A 24,351-nucleotide genomic window follows, 5' to 3' on the forward strand; every position below is an offset into this window, starting at 1 on the left:
ACAAATAATAATGACGACAAGCTATTTGCTATTTTATCCGATTAATAAATATATTAAAGGTTAAAGGACATAACCATGAAGCTAAAGACAAACAAAACGAACAGTTAGAAATATATTTATGTTCACTCGTCGGAATTCAAAATTTTAATTGAAATGTTTCATCTATAATTCTCTAAGGGGCGTCTCGAAAAGCACGTAGATTCAGTCACTTCATTTAAATACATAATACTGCTTTCGGGATGCATAATAAATCATTGAAAATATATTTAAACAATACTTGCATTAAGAATATATAGAGAAACGCATTAAAATTTAAACAAAAACAAAAAATTAACGTGACTCAAGTGGTTGTAGATTTTTATATAAAATTGTCTACGTTACTTTATCGTATATATATGAAAGTCAACACTGTTGTGCCATATACATGATGCATACATGGCCTATGATCAGATATATTTTGTAAAATCTAACATTTGATTTTTGCGTATTTAGTCATCTTATCCTGCGGCTCATACTTTGAACGTTTATGATTTTTCATTCTAGTTTCACTCTCTGATGAAACTAATAGATTTGAATTTTCAATGGTTGATATTAACAATAACAAAAAATATGCAAAATAGTCTATTAGTTTCGGTTTCAGATTTTGTTTCTGTTTTTCAAAAAAAAAGAAAAATATTTTTTTAAAAACAATAACGCACATTCACGAGAACAACAAAAAAAGATTTAAAATTAAAACAACTAAAATTTAAAAGAAGAAAAAAATGTAATGAAGTAAGCAATCAGTGTAAAAACAAAACCAGATCACTCAATTCCATGCCCAATTTATATAAAATAATGAAAATATCATACACCACACCAGAAAAATGTGCTGAATTAAAGCAAAACGCATATGAAAATAAATAAATTTAAAAAAAAAATTAAATCATCATATCAAAGCTTTTCTGTGATGCAAAAGACTGAAGACAAAAATGAAATAAATTATAAATAAATTTTCGACTAATCTTTTAAATTTAATTTCATAATTTCATATTTTATGTTTATATATAAGTTACTACACCATCACTTCACCGCCACAAGAGTTCAATTATGTAAAAGTTTCCAAACAAAATTTCAATAATTCCTTCAAGCCATTATGGCACATTTTTCGAATCGTTGTCTTACTCAGCAGGATGGAAAAGTAATGTTGCCGAAACTAATTTGTTGATGGAAAATGGAAACGAAGAAAATCTTTTGTCTCCATCTCCATTATACACCATATTCATTAATAAATCTCTGTATATTTAAGTGATAAAAGCTTAAAGCTCACAAATTGTTTCCGTTCAACATTTTTTTTTTTCTTTTTCTTCTTGCAATGACAGTGACTTTCGCGGCAATTATGAAATTTTAGGTGGTATTTTTACATTTCTGAACATTGTTCGATGGGATTCGAGATGACGAAAGAGGCAAATATTTGAATGAAGATTTAACGTGTTATAAATCATATTTACTTACAGTATGCAAGCATGGAATGAAAAATATATATATACGATATAATAAGACGCACACAAGCTCAATACACAGAGATAAAATTTACTAAAAAGCAATTTCTTTGAATATTACAAGTAATAAAGAGAAAAGAGAGAGCAAGAAAGTTTATTATTTAAAAACAAATTTATTAGAAGATATAAAGAACTAAAAAATATAAAAAATTTTATTTAAAAAACAAAGTTATTTTTTGAAGAAGAAAAAAACGCAAAAAAGTTTAATGTCACTAAAATAAAAATGAAAAAGAACGCCATACATAACATGAAATTATTTATTTTTTTGAACCAAAAAAGTAATACGGAAAAAGTTAAATTTAAAGAAAAAGTAAAAGAAAACGTAAAATATAAATACAATTATATATATTAAAATATCAAAGCATAAAAAGTATATATTCTCTAAAATATATATAAAAAAAGAAAGAAAAAACATTAAAACAACTAATCGTATATTAAAATATGAAAAGGACTGATATTTGTTAAATAACGAGTAGTTTTCAATAGTATCTAAAACAAAATTGCTGCGACGTAATTTAAACCAAAATCGTAATAGGTCCCCAAACATGTTGCAAAAGGTTTTTCATTAAACATTGTTGCACCATAGATAACATTTTCCTAAAACAAAACAAAAACTAAAACTTTGAACGTAACATTTTTTTGATCAAAACAAAAACTTAAAAGTAAAAGAAAGAAAAACATTAAGAATTTAAGTGAAAAGAAACCAATTGGGAACACAAATTACATCGACAATTTTACAATTAAATTTCAGAATAAATATTAATTTAATATCAACATCAAAAAAAGACAGTTAAAATAAAGTTCTGTTTTTCAAAACTAATATGACAACAATAATTATAATAAAAATTTAAAAAAGACAACAAATGAAAACAACAATATTCGTAATAAAAAAAAACTAAATAAATTCTATTAAGCCTCTACTACTAACATTTACTATCAGTAACAATCTATTTTACATAACTATTCCTCTTAAACTTCACTCGTAAATCTTTAGATGAAAAAACAAACAATATTGTCAACTCCAGACCGTGGTTTATTATACTTGTCTGAAGTTTATAATTTTAGCATTCCGGAAGTATTACCGAATTGGAGTACAGTGTGAGAAAATAACGAAGTGACGATATTACAACGATATAAATCCAACTTGTTCCACATTCCACGTTATTCATGTATATCCATAACATGTTCGTATGATCATTAACGTGGATATCGTATGTGGAATGCATAAAATAAGTTGGATTAGAACGGTCAGTTCTTATAGTTCCCACACTGTACGTTTTAAATTTTCTTGATCTTCAAATATTTGTAGTAAAATCCAAACGATTTGATTTGACGATACAAATTGCAGTAATAGGCAATAGAGTCACCAATATATATTTCGAGAAGGAGAGAGAGAGAGAAAAAAAAGATAAAAGAGTTTGTCAGTAGCTATTCTGACTAAATATTCCACTTCATCGCTGACAAATCAGTTTCACTTTCACTTCAAAACAAAATTCGCCATTACTGTAGCAAAAGAAAAGCCAAAAAAATGTCGTCGAAACGGTGTCTTATTATATTACTTCTCACATTGTCACGTGATTAATCAAATTTCCAATAACCAAAATAAATAAAGTTGACATACCTGTGGTGACATAATTAACGACAAAAAAAGGTTTTAAATAAATAAAGAATAGCGTGTGCCCTTCATGGAAAATAAGAAAAGTTGCTACTTGTGTGTGTGTGCTACAGCAATAGGATTCAACCCCCTGGGGTTGAACAATGTGCTGGGAGCGGATAAAGTATTTTTGGAAATCCGTGAGGGTGTACAAAAGAAGAAGAAAAATAATATAATTAACTAAAAACCAATAATTTTCCAGATAAAAAAGAAAAGTGAACATAATAAAATTTAAATAAAAAAGAGTAAATAAAAATGCAACATAAGAAAATAAGTCTGATGATATCCCATATATGTATTAATAAATTAAAGAAAAAGAAAAAGAAAACATTATAAAAATAAATTTAAAGATATAAAAAAAAATAATTTATACCAATACTTTTTATATATTTACTACCGTATATTTATATAAGCATACAATAAATGGTATGTAATAATAAAATATATATATATGAAAGAAAATCAGATCGCATTGTTACAATATTATATGAAAGAAGAAGAAAAAAAATCAGATTATTTATAAAATAAAGGATAAAAATTAACAATAAGTACATTTATTTAATTTAATTAAAAAAGAGAAAAAAAAACTAAAAAAAAAATACTTAAAAACACAAAAAAATATATGTACGAATATTATATTCATGATAATAAATGATTGTATAGATTTTTATAAAAGCAACAAAGAAAAAGAAAAACATTTGTAACGTAACCTTAACAGCAATATTATCCAACATAATGAAAACTTGGTCATAAAAGATTATTTTTTCCATTTTAAGAATATTGCGCATATATTATACCGGAAAATCTATACAGTCATGCATCATTTAAGTAATAAATTACCAAAAATATATATATATATTATAAAATTTATATATACCTTATATATTATGTCGATTTAGTCACAATTCATTTAAAAAAGGAAAAAAAAGATATAAAATTAATAAAAAAAAGAAAGAAAAATTAAATTAAAAAAAATAAAACAACAAGAAAATTATTATAGAAAATAAAATGGTATTTGTATTGTAATGATTGTTTGTTTTATTTGTCGGCTAAGGAAATCGCTTTGGGCGAAGCTCTGGAAATAGTTGGAGTCGACTTATGTTGCCGATTTTACAAATTACCTGCTGCTCTATTAAATCGCACAACGAATGAAATTCCCATCGACAAGTTGTCTTCCAAAATGCTTTCATGACATTTTTTTTGGAATTCGAACTTTAGAGCCACGCCAATTCTCCGCTCAGTTTTTCCGGCTCTTTCCACCCCGAAAGTTTTGGATGTCGTCCTCCCACATAACTCGGCGGTTCGCTGATGGTAAATTTTCAAAAACTGTAAAATCGTCTATCAGCGGCCGCCTGAGTGTCTATGGTGAACGAATAAAACTTGCTGCAGACGATAGAGCGTGAAAAACTATGGAACAAATCCGTTATTGGCGGAGAAAAAATTTTGATAGCGGAGATCGCCGATTGAAACTAGAGTTTTCAGTCTTAAAAATTGTAACGCAACAGACCGTTATTGGCGGAATCTTCCCTTAAGAATTCAGTCCTTCGATTGCGATAATTTATTATTTAAACTTTGAATTCTACATGATTATGTCTCGGAAGGTAAGGTATGTATCTGAACCAGATCTAAATTTCACTGATATCAGATCCAATCCAAATAACGTTTTAATGACACAACTGTTTCCGATACAACTGATACCTGGTTAGAAGTTCTTGTGGATCCTTTTTTTAATTCTGCAATAAATTTGTGGGTACACTTTCAAAAAACTTCATTTTTGACCGTGAAATGGAAACGGTTTCATGAAAAATATGAAAATTTATGTATGAAGAAGGATCTGATCGAATTCAATTGAAACTTTTTGACTCTATCAAATTTACATAATAGCCTTGTTAAAGGTAATTCAAAGTCATAATTCATTAGTCCAGCTTATGGAATTTCAGTGAGAAGCATAGCTTCTCCATCAAAATTGTTAAACGTTTCAAAAAGAAATCAGTCTTCTCATTTTCTAATTAGCACAGAACTTAATCCTAACTTAACCTAAAACGACAAGGCTCGATTCGACAATGTGAAAGGTCGATCAATCAGAATCAGACGGAAGATGACATATTGGTTTAGTTTGTTCAATTCGATAACGTAGACAGATAAAGCCAACAATGCAAAAGCCTACAAGGATAATAGCTTAGATTCGTGAGTCAATTGAAGCCGTTTTTGAGATCCTTGAGGGTCCCTCTATTCATTTTTGAAATAACCTTGTGAGTACCGCTTCATACAACCTTGTTGTGTTTGATTCGCCAGCGTCAGATTACTCGAAAAATTATGAACTTTAGCATTTTAGGTTAGCGAAAAGCTGACATGAGCACAGCTGGGTTCAGGTCAGGTTTCTTTCCTAAAGTTAAGTGGCCTGACCTGAAACTAAGTTCAATAGTTTCGATGTGCTTCTCCTATTCATCGAAGTATAGAATTGTATTCTGTCGAATGGTGCTATTGGCATATTGGTACTGTTATTGACAATGAAGAAACGAAATAATTAAGAGGTTCAATCGAGGGTTCAATGTATATTTAATTAATGAAGTAAAAGATTTTAATCCAATCTCTAGGTAGGGCGTTGTATTTAGTAATTAAAATATGATGTGTTTATTGGTGTACTAACAATATACTACGTAATTCCGGGTCTTAGATAGAATCCAACTAAAAAGTGATGATACCTTTATGCTTCAAATTTTCTGGTGTCTAATCTATGAGGGAGGATAAAGAATTTAAACAATGGTTTATAATAATTTACGCACTTTTGTTTCTGATTATTTGGACAAGTTCATTTGAATGTCAAAACCACAATACCAGACGATTTTTCTACAACCTCAAACAGCTTTCACGGGTTCAAAACATTTTTTTTGTGAACGAAAAACATCTGTCGTCCGAAAAATTAAGGTCTTTTAGCCGTCTCGTATAACTGATTGGATACATAATGAAATACCAATGTATTCTCGGAAATCTTTTGAGTTGATTTTAAAACATTAGAACCATCTACCGCAACGTGAATTTTGTGTGGATGTGTGCGAACGCGAATGTGTGGAAAGACCGTGATTAAATAATCAACGATAGCTAGTGCAGATATATATTTTGTTTATTAAATTCGAAGAAATGAGTTACAGAATGTGAAATCGCAAGATTAATCTTTATGGGAGCCTTGTTTTACATAGAGCGAGATGTTTGTTTCAATTTGTTTTTTTTTTTATATTACGAATATACAAACTGTTACAATTTTCTTATTTTTTACCTTCACCGTTCAATGTCAGTCATTAAAATGGAATTGACTACCTACCTTCTTGTCCTTCTTAACAAATTGAAGAAAAAATATGAAAAGAAGAAGTGATCATTGATCTAAATGCTCTCATCTTCACAACATACAATTTGTGTTGTATAATGCACATATAAACGAATTTCAGCTGTTGGTTCCACACATTGATTCTTTCATACATATCCATCTGTTACGATCAAAATATGAAAATATCACATCGTTTTACGACTGAATTATGTGCAACGAGAAAAAAAAAACATTCTTTGCTCCCTTTGTTGTTGAAAATTGTGACTGGAACCCTAAACATCTGTCCGTCGATAGTACACGTTCGACATTAATTTAACTCCACAATTTTACAGCTGTACGTATTGTACCTTGAGTAATATGTGTTGTGTACGTTAAGTTCGGCTGACAAAATTTAATAATATAATGCAGAGGAAAAAAAATGTTTAATTATAGTTTGGGGCTGATCACTTAGCACCATACAAAAACGCTTAATTAAGTGATGTTAATACATCGTTCGTAAGTGGTTAACACATTAATTTTAATCGTCGGATTCAACCAGACGACCACACGAGTTTAGTTCTAGAAGCATTTTTTAGGAAGAAGGAAAAATTAGTGAGGTTCGTTACGTTTTGTAACGTTACAAGCACGTTACCATCAGTCAAATATTACACTGAAAGTTGCACGGAAACTCGACGCACAATCAGAGAATATTCAAGAGATCAAAGACCAGTCAAATTACTTGCCGAAATAATTGGGAAAATATTCCAAGAGATTCTCGAAAATGTACCCTCCTAATCTTTTGCATAACTTCTCAGTATTCTGGGTGCTTGTCTGGTAGGTAATTTCGATAATTTTGTAAAGATTTTTGACTTTGGAATACACTACTTACCCTCATGTCTGAGCTCAGATTAAAACAATAAAGTCAGTTAGTTATAGAATGCATACCTAGTTTATCACATTGCACTGAAAAACCTACGACACAAGAAACGACGACTTTCTGAAGAAGCATTGAGTAGTCGGTGATTCTTAAAGAACTCACCTTTTCTTCAGAAAATCGCCGTTTTTTAACATGTACTAGAAAACCCGTTTAAGATAGTGCCAATTTTTGTGTTGACAATTTTTGTGCTGGCACAAATTATTTGGGCTACCACAAAATTTTTTGAAATTCGTTCAGTTTTGCATTGTAATACAGATATTTGTGCCATCACGAATATTTAGGCTGACCACAATTTTTTTTAGTTCGGTTCAGTTTCATCCAAGATCTCAACTCAATTTTAATTTACAGGACAAAATTATAGACGGCAACAATTCGCCCTTCAATAAATTGTATTAGGTTGGTGTTTGATTTGTCATAGAAAGATAAAAAATGTGTGTTAATATTCCGTGTATGAAATGTTGAAAAAGTTGGAAATAACCACTTCCTGAAGAAAAGGAAGCGTCGACTACTCACTTTTCTTCGGAAACTCGCCGTTTTTTCAGATACTTCGTCGATTTTTCAGTGCAATGTTTATCACCTAAACCATTCCTGCACGTCCATCAACCTGCACTGTAGACGAGTATAATTTCCAACCGGCATTCAAAACCACGCATTGGTTTTATTGAAAATATTGCCTCTATATTCCATCTATTCCTAACCCCCAACGTTTTTAAACCATCAATTCATTATTATGCACACAAAAAATAACGGCAATTTTCGATGAACCCCTTTCAAAAAATGTCATAATAAACATTTCTGATACGGTTTTCCCTTGATCGGTAATCAGTTTGGCTTTGGTCATTGAACCTAACATTGTCGTAAATTTAAATGAATAATTACTTATGTATATAGCATAGCATATACATAAATGCACTTTCAATGCAAACGTAAACGACAAAGTTTCCAATGATAAAGAAAAGTTTCGAGTGTCTGATTTAAATTTTATTAAATGTTTCACATTCACATGTCTGCCGCGATTTTTCTTCTTTATTTTTCAATTTTCCTTTGTCTGCTGAAAAATAACTTCTTCCTCCAACAAATACATTATATGAAAATAGTTCCATTCTCCGAACCACATCTATGTAAAATAAACATATAAATCACATACTTCGACCATTTTTATCTCATCCCCGCTGAAAGCGCCAAGTTCTTTGTTCGAATATACTAGCAAAAGTTCTCCGTGTATCGTGGTATGTATATTTTACCAGCTTCCTATTTCCTATTTAGTAAATTGATATACATTTACGTTTTTGCTATATACATTCTCTCGTACCATTTTGTACATACTTCCAGTTTTCATGCTATGTACTCAACATTCTCCCTTTTTTGTTATGTACTACAATAGAGTTCACAACATTTTTACCTACATCCAGTTTCAGTTACTCGTTTCGATGGCAGTTTTATATACGTTGAAATGCAAAATTGCAGGAAAACTCGTCGTTTTCTCGTTCCTTGAATATGGTCGAAATGTCTGTTATACTGATTTAAAGCACATAGAAAGAAGCACACGTTTGAAAAGGGGTTGCTGTTATATGTCTAGAAAAGTTTAACGCAGAGTTTTTGATATAATTTTGCCTGGGATCCTTAATTTACCGGCAACATTGCTGGGCAATGACCGCAGACGAATACATTGGGCTATGTGTGATTATTTGATGGTTGTGTTTTATATGCGCAGTAAATGGCTGTGCGCAAAAACTGTCTTTTTTCAGAAATGTTTCATACCACAAAGTATCAACTTTTGAAGCTTGTTTTGTGAAAACAGTTTTTTTGTTGTCATGATTTCAGAATTATTGTATTAGACGTCTAGTCAGGTTCACTGTGATAACTTTTCCAATTTGTAATTGTCTCGAAAATTTACCGAGAGGGATTCTTTTGAATTTCGACTGACTGAAATCGGCGCTATTTATTCCGGGACTTTTTTATACATGCCTAGTTAGGCCTTCGTGCCTAGGCCCCAAAACAAGTCTCAGATATTTTTGATCTTCCATACATGGCTGGTTGTAAGTGGCCGAAAGTCGGAAAATGGAGTTTCGTAGTCCGGATCTCATTTCCGTAAGGTAAAGAGGACACGGGCGTGTATGGGTTCGTTAGAAAGCTGATGTCAAATATTACCTTCATAAAATTTGATGATAAACGGCCGAAAATATGACTTCCGGGAAATTTCTCAAAATCTATGGAACCTCGGTGAACTTTGACGAGTGGTGTGACCTCACTAATGCATTTATTTGATTAAATTATTACTTATTATGAATGTGGAGGACCTCAGCTTTACAGCGATACGCATATTTAGTAGTTTGGCGGAGTGAAACACACAGTTTTCATCTGTTACGTAGTCACGTTCCAAACTACTAAATATAGGTATCGGTGTGAAGCTGAGGTCCTCCACATTCATAATAAGTAATAATTTAATCAAATAAATGCATTAGTGAGGTTACAGCTCTCATCAAAGTTCACATAGGTTCTCTAGATTCTGAGAAATTTTCCGGAGTTCATATTTTCGGCTGTTTATCACCAAATTTTTTGAAGGTAATATTTGCCCCGGTAGTGCTCGACATCAGCTTTCCAACGAACCCTTACACGCCCGTGGAATCGCCACCTTACGGAAATGAAATCCGGACTACGAAACCCCATTTTTCGACTTTTGGCCACTTACAACCAGCCAGGTATGGAAGATCAAAAATATCTGAGACTGGTTTTGAGGCCTAGGCACCAAGGCCTTACTAGGCATGTATAAAAAAGTCCCGGAATAAATAGCGCCGATTTCGGTCAGTCGAAATTCAAAAGAATCCCTCCGAGACGTTTCTTAAGATAGTCGTTGGAAGCACTAAACAAGCACGCCTATGCGATTAAAACTGATGTGCTGTCTACTAAGGAAAATATCGAAAAATATATCCTTGTTCATCGATACCCAGCCTATATTAGGTAGTTTAGCAATGTAAAACCAAAAGAGTCGTAAAATTCCTGTCATTTGGATCTTTAAGAGATGGATTCTTTTGAAAATCCACCTACCAAAATCGGACCAATTTCGTATGGGATGGATATCAGATAGTGTCGAGCTACACCTGATTGCTGGTGGAAGATCTTCGAAGGTAGAAAAAGGTGGTTTTTTAACCTCATTTTTTGGCTAAATGTGAGATGTTCTCAAACCTGCTATGACCTGAAAGTATTCGACCTCAGCTTTCTAACGAACTAAAGAACACCCTGTTTCCACCTTCGGAGACATTCCACCAGCAACAAGGTGTAGCTCGAGAATATCTCAGGCCTGTTTTGAGGTCCACTGGCAAAGACCTTTCAAACCATGTATATATCCAATCCATCCCAGACGAAATGGGTCCGATTTTCAAAAGATTCCCTCAGAGCAATCATAAAATTCTGGTAAGTACTATGAAAGCTCTCGTAGAAGTCATTAGACTTTCGTTTGTCCACTCTGGGTAAAACAATAGTATTGTACTCTCAAGAGGGATGTTTCTTTGGGATAAAGAAAAACATCTTTTGAAAAACTTTTGGTAACTGTCGAAACACCAACCGATTTATTAGTCAGCTGCCTGCCTTACAGCTGAACGCTGCATTATATAAAATTTAGCAAAAAAAAAATGTTGTAATGTATATGTACCGTACTGACGTTCTTCAAGTTTGAAAGAGGTGCTATGAGAGGTAAATTAAATTTGCATCTAATGACGAACGTCCTTTACATCACTGAAATGTTAATAGCTCGGACCTGAATTTTAATTTAATTTATGGAATTTATGTTGTTAATTCCGTTAACTGAACTGAACATTTAGTAGTGGTAAACGTTTGAAAAAAATGGAAACCCTTTCGAATTATAACTCAATTTCCTTTCAAATATGTTCACCTTCAATAATAATCGTTGAGGGTAGTTCAAGTTAGCATGTATTTGTTCAAAAGCACGGAAGTTTCTTTTCCATTTTATGATTCGCGGAAGTATCAACCATAAAATGATATTTTTCTATGAAGTACAGTAAATATTGTCGATATAACAACATTAGGAATGTAAACGACACTATGTGATATAGTAGTCTGTCTTCCGTGAAAATCCATTCAATCGAAAATTCCTTAATAAAAAAAATTCTATTTCCGGTTCGTTCAACTTATATCCAAGAACATCGCGAAAAACTTTGTTCAGTTAATGTAATACATCAAAACCCCTGCATAACAACGTATCCATCCCGTTGCACGTCTAGTCTATATTCCATCCCTTTTCATCCACTCGCTTAAAATTATCTCTAAACCACTACTCATGTTATATACCATTAATATACAATAGCGAACACAAAATCCGCATCATTGTGGAATCGATATATTCAGTCGTATAAGTGTGTTTAGCTGTGTGATGGGTTTGAATTGAAATAACCATATCGTGAGATGGTTATGTATTTTCAGTACCGGACCGGCTCGAAAAAGCCCATTGGGGGCTCTATGCAACTCAATTTAAAAAGGCCCAAAAATTAAAAATTATCATACAAAAATCCAAAAGGCCCATCGGGAATCCCCCGATTTCACAGTATGGCCAGTTCGGGCCTGTATATTTTACACAATGAGGTTCGTTGTCTGTAGGTACCTAGGAGCAATTCATTTCATTTAATCGGTACGTATGCTCATCCATCCACATTCACATGATCACCATTTGGTATGTGCATAAATAATAAAGGGTAGGTACAATGCGGTGGTGTACACTTACACAATAACCCCTATGGTAAATAGAGGTGAAAGACAAAATGGTTTGTTATTGTCTGGTTATTGCAGACAGTTATTCAGTGGCGTTCTGCTTGTTCCGGCATGTATGGGGGATGATACACAGTCTTTCAACTGGATGCACTTCTATGGTTTCGACGAGCATATAATGCAATTTATTGCAACCGCTATAGACTAACCTGTCAATATTTCTGTTGTACATAAGAGTTCAAAGCTCATGATTCTGCGATAGATTTGAAGCGAGAATTCTATTATTCTGATGATTTGAAGGAGAAAATATTTGGCTTCAAACTTACATCGATGGACTTGGTTTTATAGTTTTATAGTTTCAAAACAAAGTCATTTGTACTGGTAATGGTCATTTTTTATGGTAAATAATATATTAAACCCTGAAGTCACATAAAAAACAGGCGATTTTGTTTTTGAACTAAAGATGGAACACCATTGGAGTAATTTCGGAGCCAAATTTTTATTCCTTTGTTATATTTAAGAATACATTACGGATGATACAACCAACCAAATTAAGTTTAAGACTTCTTTTGTAATTTCTTTGTATTCCATGTATTGAGCAGAGCAATGTGTTTCTCAGAAACAAAGCGAATTCATTCAAAGAAAAAAAAAATTTGGCTGCAGTAGTTATAAGGACATTTTAGTTTTCCAGTCTGTGGCTAGTACCCTTTAAAGTAGGGTTCTTGTTGCCGTTTGAAGAAATTTTAACTGGGTCTACTGGGTTCTTTCCAAGAAATTTTGATCTTTATTTTGGTCACTTTCAATAAGCAATCATATCTTTAGGTGACGAAAATGAACATTATTCGTAAAGATATTCGCCAACATCAACCCCACGTTAATGACGTGATATTCGAAATGTTCCTTATTTGCATACCTTATCATACCTAGTCTTATAAGCTTTCTAACTTAATCTTATTAAAATGAGAGACCGGTCTATTGCCGGTTTTATTGTTTTGAGTACAGGCTTAGTGGAAGAGAATGGGAAAATTTTGTCCCAATTGTATACGTATACGTATAATTCAATGAAAATGACTGTTCACCTCTTACACATCCTATACCTTCAAAATCAATTGTTCCATCATTCTGTTGTGCGATGCTAATTATAAATCATAGAGTAATTCCTAATAAGTCGCAACTTAAATTAAATATACCGACAACTAATTCATTTTAGCATCGTCTGCATTCCGTAAATAAGTCGAAAACATTGAATGAAGTTCGTATTTCATTATCCGATTCGATCGATTGAATAAAAAAATACAGGCTGACGAACAGCGCAGGTCGAACAATTTCCGTAATAAAGGAAAAGCGCGTTGAATTTCCTTATGTACAAAATTTTGTTTTTATACATGAACGATATTGGTTCATACCAACCGGGAAGAGAGCTCGGTCTGGGTCGAAAAAGTTCGTTCACCCTTATTGTCGCGAGCACGACAACAGACGAAAACGTAAACTAATAAAACTCTCCCTATTGATACTAAATGTCTCCATGTCGTGCATTTGCAATGTACGTACAATACCATCATCCCCATTGCCATGTCGCTAGTTTAAGTACTGGTAAATACAGTACATAGGAAACAGCATCTATATGAACCGAAAAACATATACCTTTCGATGGAAATCTCGTTTTCCTAAATCGAAAATGGAAATGGTTTCTTCTATGTGCAAACTTAACCAAACGTAAATAGAGTCAACAACCCCAGCACATTTCCTTCTGTGTCTATGATAATAATATGTTGGAGCAATTTCTTATGTGTACAATAACTGCATAATTCTGGAAAGCATATTTCTTTTCATGCTTGCTATCAGATCAGTCTCGAAGGTGATATTATTGAAATTCCATTTAACAGACTTCACTGAAACTGAATACACCATACAAAGACAAAATGAAGCAAACAGATAGACAGTTTGTTGTCTGAAGGAATTTGGGATTAATAATTTCAGAACTTTCGCAAATATATTTTCTTTATATTTGGAAAAGAAGCAAAGTCAACCTTCTAGAAAATGTCAGTCGTTTGTTATCGACAACGATGACAAAAATATTCGTTTGATTCTGGACTATGGACACTGTTCTCCTATGTAGCCAAAACTAAAGATTAAAGAAGTAAAAGATTTGATCTCAGACAGTACTTGAAACAAAAGACTTGACAGTCGTTACTTGGCGATACGTCTGTCGTTAACAAAAGGACAAAAGGTAAACAATAACTCATCTATTTACAGTTCAAAATGGTCTGTCTTTGTTATAACTTAATTAGTCATAGCCACACTAGAAGCCTTAGTGTAATGAATACAACGTAACATCAGTCTACATGCAATAAAATTGCTTGCTCAATCACTTACATACTCGTGTATGAACGAGATATTATATATTGGCAAGCCTCGCCCTGTAATACATATATGAGTAATTTTAGCATCGTTTTATAAATGATATAATTGCCTTTCACAAACGCTAAGGCATATCAGTTAATCTACTACTTCTATTGTTTTAATCTATTTTGTAATGTGCCATTGTGAGACATCTTTTTGTTAAATAAGAAATAAATGTCAAAAAAATTGAAAAATTTCATTTTCTAGTGTGATTTCTGGCCAGAGCGCAGCGAGTACACTCTGGAAATGCAATTTTCCGTAGGTTAACTCTGACGACAAACATCACTATCGAAATATATCTTTCATACCTAGAACCCGAAAAGTGCGACTTCGTTCCACTTATTCTCCGTTCAATATGAAAAACACTACACTGACAAAAAAGTTTCGATAAAATCACCTGTAGCAGGTAACTTTGTCTCCAGGTAATCTACATTATCTGCCACAGCTGTATTTTTTGTATGGGGCGCAAGGGCGCTACAGCTGTGGCAGCTATTGTAGATTACCCGAAAACAAAGTTACCTGCAACAGCTGAGTTTTTTGAAACTTTTTTGTCAGTGTATTCGTACCACGGACTAAAAGTCTTTTTTAGGGTATTCGATTCGATTACCTTCGGCTCTGTCTGGAAACTTCTCACACGCTAAAAAACGAAATGTACTATTCCATTTTTTCCCCTCAGTGAGCAAATAACTATTTCAGAATGCAGATGAACCTTCGGATGCCTTAATTGCGGAAAATTATGTACTGACTCGGGGAAAAATGTAGGAAATTAAATTTTTTATTGTGGCTTGTGACCAGAGCGCAGCGAGAACACCCTGGGAAATGCAATTTTCCGAAGGCACCTCAAGCCAACGAAACTGTTTTCTTACAATGTTTTTTTAACGTTTGTTTGATACACTGCCCAATTTGAGTCCCCATTTAGAGTACTCATGCTTGGCGATAACAGAAGAAGAACATCTGAAAACCAACTGATACCAATTGGGAGATTTCAAGCAGAATCTTATTATAATGTTAAACGAAAAAACCGGCACTTTGTTTGTATTTTGTACGTTTCTTTAATGTAAATTCTTTTCTAAGTCTTGCGGCAATAAAACTTTTTCTTTTTAAATAAATTATACTCATCAGTAACGGCGATAATATTGACGTATTGTTGTTTTTTTTATGGATATGAAGGAAAAACAACGGAAATGTAGATACGACTGGTTTGATGGTAAGAGAAGACAGTCCTTGAAAATTTTTAAATTGAATCCCTGAATCCTTGGCTAGTCGATGAAATTTTTGAGATGAGTTCTGACAAACCCAAATGATTCAACCACGTCTCGTGACGCCTGCGGTTACGTCGTACATATGTTTAATGAATAAAAAAAGAGAAATTATTTTATCAACGAATCAACGTTTAGCATGCGCAATCTACTTCTTATTGTTATACACTTTTTATGAATGTTGTTCTCCAATTTACTATCAGTGTTGATTTAACGTTCGTTGGTTGTACGAGTACTCATTCATAATGTCGAAACCATTAAAATTTTACTATGATTTGATGTCCCAGCCAGCGAGGGCGTTGTATTTGTTCCTGAAACTTAATCAAATACCACATGAACCATGTTATGTGAACATTGGAAAAGGTTAGTGATTAATTAAGGAACTAAATGTAGAGTTTATAACAAAGTTCGCGAACATAATACTGTAAATGTTTTAAGCCTGGTGATGTAACTGTGGATTTACTAATCAAATTTTTCTGTTTTTACTTTCCTTGCATTCTCTACAGGTGAACATCTAACCAATGAGTACGCTCAAAACGTTAATCCTTTCAAGAAAATACCAGCTATTGTGAACAATGACTTTAAATTATCGGAAAGCATTGCAATTTATCGGTATTTGGCTAGTGAGCATAAGGTTGTCGATAATTGGTATCCGAAAGAAGTGCAAAAACGAGCAAGAGTTGATGAGTATTTAGAATGGCACCATGTAAGTGTTGGGACACTTTACGAACCACGTAACAAATGCTTTACTGGTTGACTTGTGAATTGCCAATGATTTATTGCACAGCTTTGCTCCTGAAGCAGTGCTGTGTTTATTGACGATAGATTTTTCTGATAGTTAAACACGCGCCTTGGCTGCTCCTTATATTTTGTCTCTAGATGGTTACTTCCTATTGTGAAGCGTCAAACAGCGAACGAGGAACAACTATCTGATGCTAGGACCCGAATGCTAGATGCTGTGGATGACATCACTAACATTTGGTTAAAGGATCGCACATTCTTAGCTGGAAATGAAATTACTGTAGCTGATTTGGTTGCCGCGACCGAAATTGAGCAGTTAGGTGGGTCGTCTGTTTCTTTGACAGAGAATGATTTGAAATTTTAATTGGTGGTTTCGCTATAGTGGTCACCGATTATGATCCCTTTGAAAGTCGTCCTACTCTGAAAGCTTGGATTGAAGCGGTCAAGAGTAAAACAAATCCACACTACGAAGATGCACACAAATTGATATATCGAGCTGCAAGTATAACTAAGTCGAAAATGTAGCTTTTTGTGGATTTGGATAGCTTTATTGACCCACTAGAAAGAAATAGACTTAGGGGCCGTTCATAAATTACGTAACGCTAGAGGGGGGAGGGGGGGGTATGAGGCAAGCGTTACGGTTCTAACAAAATTGGGTCAAACTTGACCCTTTTAGCGTTACAGACCCGGGGGGGGGGGGGTCTGAAAAATGTTGATTTTTGCGTTACGTAATTTATGAACGGCCCCTTACTCGATCATAAAGGATGATGAATTGACGTTTTTGTTTAGAAAAACATTTATTTTTCTAGCAAAATTCCATTGAGAGTGGAGGATTTCCGTCCTTATTCCAAATTCAATAGTACATGCACTTATGTAATTCCGTGAGCCTTAAATTCTTTAAGATTTGTCTTTGTTAAATGTTGTTTGCTACGAAAGTTGTAGAAAAAAAAAATTCCGGAAAATTGAAAAATGTATTTCCAGCCAGAAAAGCCACCTATTTTGAATGACATCTCATTTATGAAAAATTAATTGAAAATGGCTTCCATGAATTTTCAGAGACAATTTTAGGGGGCCATACTTTCCAGAACAGAAGACATGTTTCAAAATTTTCGGAGACAATCGACTTTTGACATTATGTAAATTTTAACAATTTTATTAACAACGATCAAAACTTACAATCGGCGGCTAAGTTTTCTATTTAGGTTTAACCATTTAAATAAAACATAGCTAACGCCGACCCGTACGAAACACCTATTCGTATCAAAAGCCTTTAATGTGAAACTCTTCATTTCTCTTACTTCATTTTCTTCTCTGCTGAAAAACTATTCTCCCTTTAAAATCACTTACATTATCCACTCTTTGCCTTGTTATCATATACAACTAAATTGCCGGAGGCAATATAGACAGCCCCGTACGAAGACAAATTTCATAAATTCCTATATTTCCTATATTTCCTATAAATAAACATTTCACAGATAAATATATGCTATTATATAGCTCTATATGCCTGTATATAGCCCAATATAGCTGTATATAGGTATATATAGATGTCCGTATATGGAATCCCTGAAACCCCACACACATAACAAATTATTTCCATGTTAACAGAAACTCTCTAAGTATCATTTTTCCCAAGATATTTCTATTTTACTAGCACCGACGCTTTACATTCGTTAATACCTTTCAAACAAAAAAAAGTTCATGAAATTCGGTCAAAATTTACTCGAGATATTGTCAAAATACACCACGTTCACTGTACTTCCGAGTAGCCAGATAAGAGCTCACTCCAAGAGACCTAGCTCACGCTCCGGAGAACATAATTTCATAAATTTTTTTTCCCTGATTGGTACGGTCAATACCTATCTAATAAAGCTAAAACAGACGAAATATGTTCAAATGTGGCCGACCTACGAGCAAAAACTGCTTGCCGCCCTGTGCCTGTTCCACACCAAGGGGTCTAACTCACGAGTCGGTCATCCGATTTCCATAAACTTTTTTTTTGTCGATCGGTATTGTAAATACCTTTTATTTGACGTATCACTTACAAGTTTAACGTTTAAATGTCCGGAGATATCTTCGAAAAACCGTAAAGCACTTATTGGGCCACAGCTCGGGAGGGGTCGATCCAAAATCACTCATCTTCGAACTTAGCCTGTCTTTTGACATTACCAAACGGGAAAAAAAGAATTTTCAAAATCGGATGCGTTTTACTCAAGTTATCGTGCAGACAGACAGACGGACAGACGGACATATTTTTTTCGCGGATTTGGCATCTCTAGACAACCACAATAGGTTTCCCCTTACTCAGGGAGTCCAATTCGACGTGTTACAAACGTATGCGTAAACCTATAAGACCCCAGTACTTCGTACGGGTCTAAAAACTTCTTTTATTTTCGCATTTTGCGGAATCGTTCCGATGATCGCAGCTACGTTTCCACGCTGGATAGCGAAACTTATTTTTTGTATGAAGAATGATTTAGCGTGAATATTCCCAGACTTTGAATTTAGAATAGGGCCGAGTCTTTTAACAAATAATTTTGCAGGTTCACTGAACGTTCCGAAAGTCTCGACAGCAAAAGGTAAGAAATGATAATTCTGAATGATTTCTTCATATAAATCCTCCTTCTTTGAACATGCAAAGTTAGCTGCAGCCCCAGCGGTTTTTGAAGTTTGATTTATATAAGAGACAGCAATGGTGTCGACGCAGGCGGCGTCCCAAACCAAGCTCCTGCCATTCATCCAAGGTGTTATTGTCAACCCATCAGGACGTTTCTTGTCTTTACGTATTAATCCTGGCGGTTCCAAAATTGAAGGAAAACCAGCTGTCGCAAGGGCTTTCATTATCAGATCGTTTAGAATTATGTGTCGTACAAATGTTCCTCTCTTTTTAATGCAAATATGTAAATATGTAAATATGTAAATGGCTTTTCCGGAAATAGGTTTTGTTCCAGAATTTTTCATGGCAAAAAACAAGGAACAAAGAAAAATTTTAAAGAGCTTAAGGTGCACGAAGCTATTTTTTCCAACACAAGGACCTGGACAACAAGGCATAAGTCGACAAATGCCATTCTACCAACAAAAAAAAACGAGTTATTCATATTCATACATCAGACAAAACAGGACTGTCAGATCTAGAGGGTCTTTGATCATAACATTAACGCTGATAAACAATTTTACTATTTATTGATCAGAATCGACCGGTAAATGTTTATATTTGGCGGTAAATTTTTCATATTTCCCAGTACACCGAAATCAGTCAGAAAATGAGTGATGAGCGCTGTATTTATGTATCCGACTAGCACCACTGTGGAAAACAACTTAACTTATCAACGTAGTTTCAACGAATCAACGATTAGCGGTAATCAACTTCGTATTGCTTCGCACTTCATTTGAATCTTATTCTCCATACCATACCATACTATCAGTGTTGAATTGACGTTCGTTCGTTGTAAGAGTGTTTTAATTAATAATGTCAAAACAATTGAAATTTTACTATGATTTGATGTCCCAGCCAGCCAGGGCATTGTATATGTTCCTGAAACTGAATCAAATACCACACGAACCATGTTATGTGTCCATTGGAAAAGGTGAGTGAATAATTAAGAACGTACAAGAGGGTAATGGTAGAAGACTTTGAACTTTGTACATTCAAGTTCATGACAAGTTATCAAATAAGAAGACAAGAGTGTATTGTTTTGCGATATACCGGTTATTACAGTGCCGATTATACTAATCTAATCTTAAAATTTTTCATTTTACTTATTTGCATTCTCTGCAGGTGAACATCAAACCGATGACTACGAACAGAATGTGAATCGTTTCAAGAAAATTCCAGCTATCGTGGACAAAGACTTCAAGTTGTCCGAAAGTATAGCAATTTATCGGTATTTGGCTAGTGAATATAAGGTTGCCGATAATTGGTATCCGAAAGACGTTAAGAAACGAGCAAGAGTTGATGAATATTTAGAATGGCAACATGTAAGTATCGGAACACTTGTTGAACTGAAATTCACTGTATTAGTCCCTCTGACGATCAATTTTTCTGATATAATAGTTGAACACTCGCTTTGGCTGTTCGTTATATTTTATCTCCAAATGGTTGCTTCCCGTTTTGATGCGTCAAACAGTGTCAGAGGGACGAGTAGCGGAAGCTAAGGCTCGAATGGAAGATGCTCTGGATGCAATCACTAACATTTGGTTAAAGGACCAACAGTTCATAGCTGGAAATGAAATTACGGTCGCCGATTTGGTTGCTGCGACAGAAATTGAGCAGTTAGGTGGGTCGTCTGTTTGTTTAACGGAAGAGATTTGAAATTTTAATGGGTGGTTTTGTGTCTCACTAGTTGTCACCGATTATAATCCCTTTGAAGGGCGTCCCACATTGAAAGCGTGGATTGAAAAGGTCAAGAGCAAAACTAATCCTCACTATGAAGATGCACACAAGATGATATACAGAGCTGCCAGTAAAAATAAGGCGAAATTGTAGGTTCCCTTTGTGGATATGGTTGCAGCAAATTAAAAATGGTTTTGGTTTTACATACGAGATTGGCTTTTCATTCGGATCATTGACCAGATACAAATCAATTAGGTGTTTTGAGCAGATGAAAGACCACGAATCGACATGTTTGCTTAGAAAAATATTTATTTTTTCAACAAAATTCGATGGACACAATGACTTTATTGACCAAAAATCTTCATTGAGAGTGGAGGATTTCTCGTCCTTTTCCCAAACTCAAGTCATGCGTTGTCAAATGCCATTGCACCAAGAAATTGTGCGCGAAACGAGTTATTCATATACATCAAATAAAACAGGACTGTCGGACATATAAGCCAATCCCTTACCATCTATCACTCGACCAATTATCCAGCAGTTGTAACCACTTTCCCGGTAATATTCATCACAAAATTTTACTGCCGAACATTCATCAATAGCTATAAGTAATCCGCCGGATGTTTCTACCGCTTTTCCAGTTAACAACTTTTTCTGTGCCAATATTTCAGCCATTTTCTTAACATTTACGATGATCGGTAACTGATCTATCACAAAATCGACAGGTAGGTTCTGATATTTGGCTAAATTTTCCGCATGACCCAGCAGACCGAAACCGGTGATATCAGTAGCGGCATGAGCATTGTATTTATGCATCAGACTAGCACCAAGTAGATTTAATGTTGTCATGGACTCAACCGCTCTGTTGTATGAAACAATTACGTCGTCAGGCGTGACCATCGCATCGTTTAACCGTGTCCATTGAGATGAAATTTCGTTCATCCAGATGTAGGCATTTGTAGCCAGTTGAGTACCCAGTGGCTTGGTTAAGATAAGAACATCGCGTGGTTTTGCGTTGATTGGCCTAAAAATTAGTAAAGTTCAGAAGATTCGTGAAATGATAACAACACAACCGTGAAGTGTATGTACTCACATGATAATTTCGTTTGATTGACAAAATGATGAAGCAACCCCACCAATTAAGCACCAAGGATTCACAGCGAAATTTCCTATTTTCAATTGGCAACCACTTGATTTAGCGGCAGCCGTAAAGCCATTTACCATCATTGGAACAACTACATCTCGTTCATCGTCACTAAATTCATCTGGAATGCTAAGTACCAATTTTACCGTGTCAATTCTGGTTACACCGCACGCATAAATATCGCTGACAACATTAGCAAAAGCAATTTTGCCTGAAATGTTACAAGAAATTTGATACCGATTGAACTAGAGGTTGATTAATATCGTGACTCAATGCGCTCACCCATGTTGTACGGATCATCAACCAATGGATAAAAACAGTCAACACTCTGTACTAATGATAGCCCATGTCTTTTCAGTGGTATCACGGCTGAGTCCATACCGATTCCAATCCTTTCATTTTTTGTTGAATCACTCGTTCCTCCTAAATCTAATTGAACACCCGCCAGAAGTTTTGTTAAAACGTCTTGCGGGACCTTACAACCTCATCCTCGTAGTGTTGAAAATTTTGTTAAACGAAAGTCTGCTTTTAAGCCGTGTTCGATTGGATTGAACATTATCACCCTGCAAACACTCACTCAACTAAGTCGATCGTGTGTTTACTTCTGGTTGATGTTTTGTAACCTCGTGTTTTGCCGTGAAGTTATCTATGAAACGCGAACGTGAAACTCTAATCACAACCGAATTTTTGAAATACAGCGGCAGCATTTCACTTCTAGACTGAAAGGGTGTAACGAAACGCTTTGTCGAATATAATTAAGTGGAAACGATAAGCTGACAGGTTATAAACATATCGAGTAGTACAGAAAAATTGAGAATGTCCATCAAAGCGGATTCAGTCAAGAATGTGGCACGTTAGCTTTCATAGTCGTCCTAACACATCGACGATATTCATAGAAATCTTCTTACAATACCGCTGTATTGAAAATATCCTTACAACGCCCGTATTCATATTGAAATGTAATCATTCGACTGTCAATCTTCAGCTGTTTCGAACATTTGATTGGCGAGTGGAGCGATTATATTGCAGATGAAAAGAATTTTATGCATCCGCAGGTTCAAAGGCATTAAAGGTATTGAGGCCATCAATAAACATAACTGATTTTCCTCATCTTGAACAGAGAAAACCCTTATTTATACGGGAACATTTTCATCGTAGTAATGACATCGTCTTGAAAATATTATTTGGTATATCAAAAAGCGGAACTGCTCACAATAAGACTCATGAAATGCTCATAGAAGAATCAATAGTTATTCAATGAAAAATGATCGGCTCATTGTGTGGTGTACTGCTTGTTTCAGCCGTATAATATCAAAATTTTGCCTCTGGTTTTAGTCGCTTTATTTTATGGCATTACTAATCAAGAGTTCCTTTCCCACTTTAATTACGGGTTTTCCGTTGCGTTGAAGGAAGGACTGATTATTAATCTGTAATTACTCCATCTGCTATGAAATTGTCGTATTTTACTTAGGAAGACTGACTATAGAAGGATTCAGATCGTAACTTATAATGAAAAACTTGAAAATTAATAAAAAGTAAATTTTCTTGATGTACCCCTTGGAAACTCATTTTACGAGAATGACAGCATTAAAATTCGCTTCTCAGGGGTCTTCGTGAGTAATAGTACATTACATGCTACAAACCTCCCAACTAGCATGTATTAGTACATTACGTCTGAGGTTCCCTTCAGGTCGGGCCATAACATAACGTCCCCACTCATCAAAATAAAAATTTGGAACCTCGTACGTATACAGTGCTTTACGTGCTTCTGGTCGGTAAATGCGAAAAATGCACTCAAAAAATTGCATTTACAGACCAGAAGAACGTAAAATGTTTTACTCGCGAAGGCCACTGGAAACGAGATTTAACGTTAGTGTCCGTGAAGGAAAACGAGTTTCCCAGGGATTCGAACTGCAAACACCACACTCGTCAAAACATCCACCTTTCTAATGCTTTAGCTCCATTTTTTTTGAATTCTTTCACTTCTAGAAGCACAACTGATGCAAAAAGAATTTGGTTTTAACAGATTTCCGTATGGGTTTTGAACCGCTTGAATAGCTATGGTATTATTGAAGTCTATTTCTGGATGCATGTACCGCACATTAGTCATTAAAGGTAAGTGATATGACTCTAGACAATTCTGTTATCTCCTTATTGTGTTTCATTCTGTTGCTACGCTAATTGAAGTAAGTAAAATAAATAGGAAATAGCACACCAAAATAGCATCAACAGGAGGAAATAACACACCGGGTAGGTGTTAACACAACTATTTCTTTCAATATTACCTTTTCCTTCTATTTGCACCCTATTTCCTTGGCT

The 24,351-nt window shown here is 34.4% G+C and overlaps 2 protein-coding genes and 1 pseudogene across 2 annotated transcripts; 2 read left to right on the plus strand and 1 right to left on the minus strand.

The window, feature by feature from the left end:
- The first annotated feature begins 16,024 nt into the window (after positions 1-16,024).
- On the plus strand, positions 16,025-17,135 carry LOC119078481 (glutathione S-transferase theta-1-like). Its single transcript, XM_037186041.1, has 4 exons — positions 16,025-16,180; positions 16,324-16,523; positions 16,656-16,878; positions 16,941-17,135. The coding sequence occupies exons 1-4, from the start codon at positions 16,063-16,065 to the stop codon at positions 17,081-17,083; spliced, it is 684 nt and encodes a 227-aa protein (XP_037041936.1). The 5' UTR covers positions 16,025-16,062; the 3' UTR covers positions 17,084-17,135.
- A 2,691-nt stretch (positions 17,136-19,826) lies between these two features.
- On the plus strand, positions 19,827-21,101 carry LOC119078471 (glutathione S-transferase theta-1-like). Its single transcript, XM_037186029.1, has 4 exons — positions 19,827-20,145; positions 20,337-20,536; positions 20,613-20,835; positions 20,902-21,101. The coding sequence occupies exons 1-4, from the start codon at positions 20,028-20,030 to the stop codon at positions 21,042-21,044; spliced, it is 684 nt and encodes a 227-aa protein (XP_037041924.1). The 5' UTR covers positions 19,827-20,027; the 3' UTR covers positions 21,045-21,101.
- An 89-nt stretch (positions 21,102-21,190) lies between these two features.
- Positions 21,191-22,670, minus strand: LOC119078466 (annotated as a pseudogene).
- Between the last annotated feature and the right edge of the window lie 1,681 nt (positions 22,671-24,351).

Source organism: Bradysia coprophila, chromosome III, assembly GCF_014529535.1.
Source record: "Bradysia coprophila strain Holo2 chromosome III, BU_Bcop_v1, whole genome shotgun sequence".
Lineage (NCBI taxonomy): Eukaryota > Metazoa > Arthropoda > Insecta > Diptera > Sciaridae > Bradysia > Bradysia coprophila.

Bases quoted from the DNA above. Each gene is read 5' to 3' on its own strand.
- LOC119078471 (XM_037186029.1), top strand. From the start codon at position 20,028: ATGTCAAAACAATTGAAATTTTACTATGATTTGATGTCCCAGCCAGCC. The intron at 20,146-20,336 runs GTGAGTGAATAA...CATTCTCTGCAG, and splicing joins TTATGTGTCCATTGGAAAAG to GTGAACATCAAACCGATGAC. The intron at 20,836-20,901 runs GTGGGTCGTCTG...GTGTCTCACTAG, and splicing joins GACAGAAATTGAGCAGTTAG to TTGTCACCGATTATAATCCC.
- LOC119078481 (XM_037186041.1), top strand. From the start codon at position 16,063: ATGTCGAAACCATTAAAATTTTACTATGATTTGATGTCCCAGCCAGCG. The intron at 16,181-16,323 runs GTTAGTGATTAA...CATTCTCTACAG, and splicing joins TTATGTGAACATTGGAAAAG to GTGAACATCTAACCAATGAG. The intron at 16,524-16,655 runs GTAAGTGTTGGG...TTTTTCTGATAG, and splicing joins AGTATTTAGAATGGCACCAT to TTAAACACGCGCCTTGGCTG.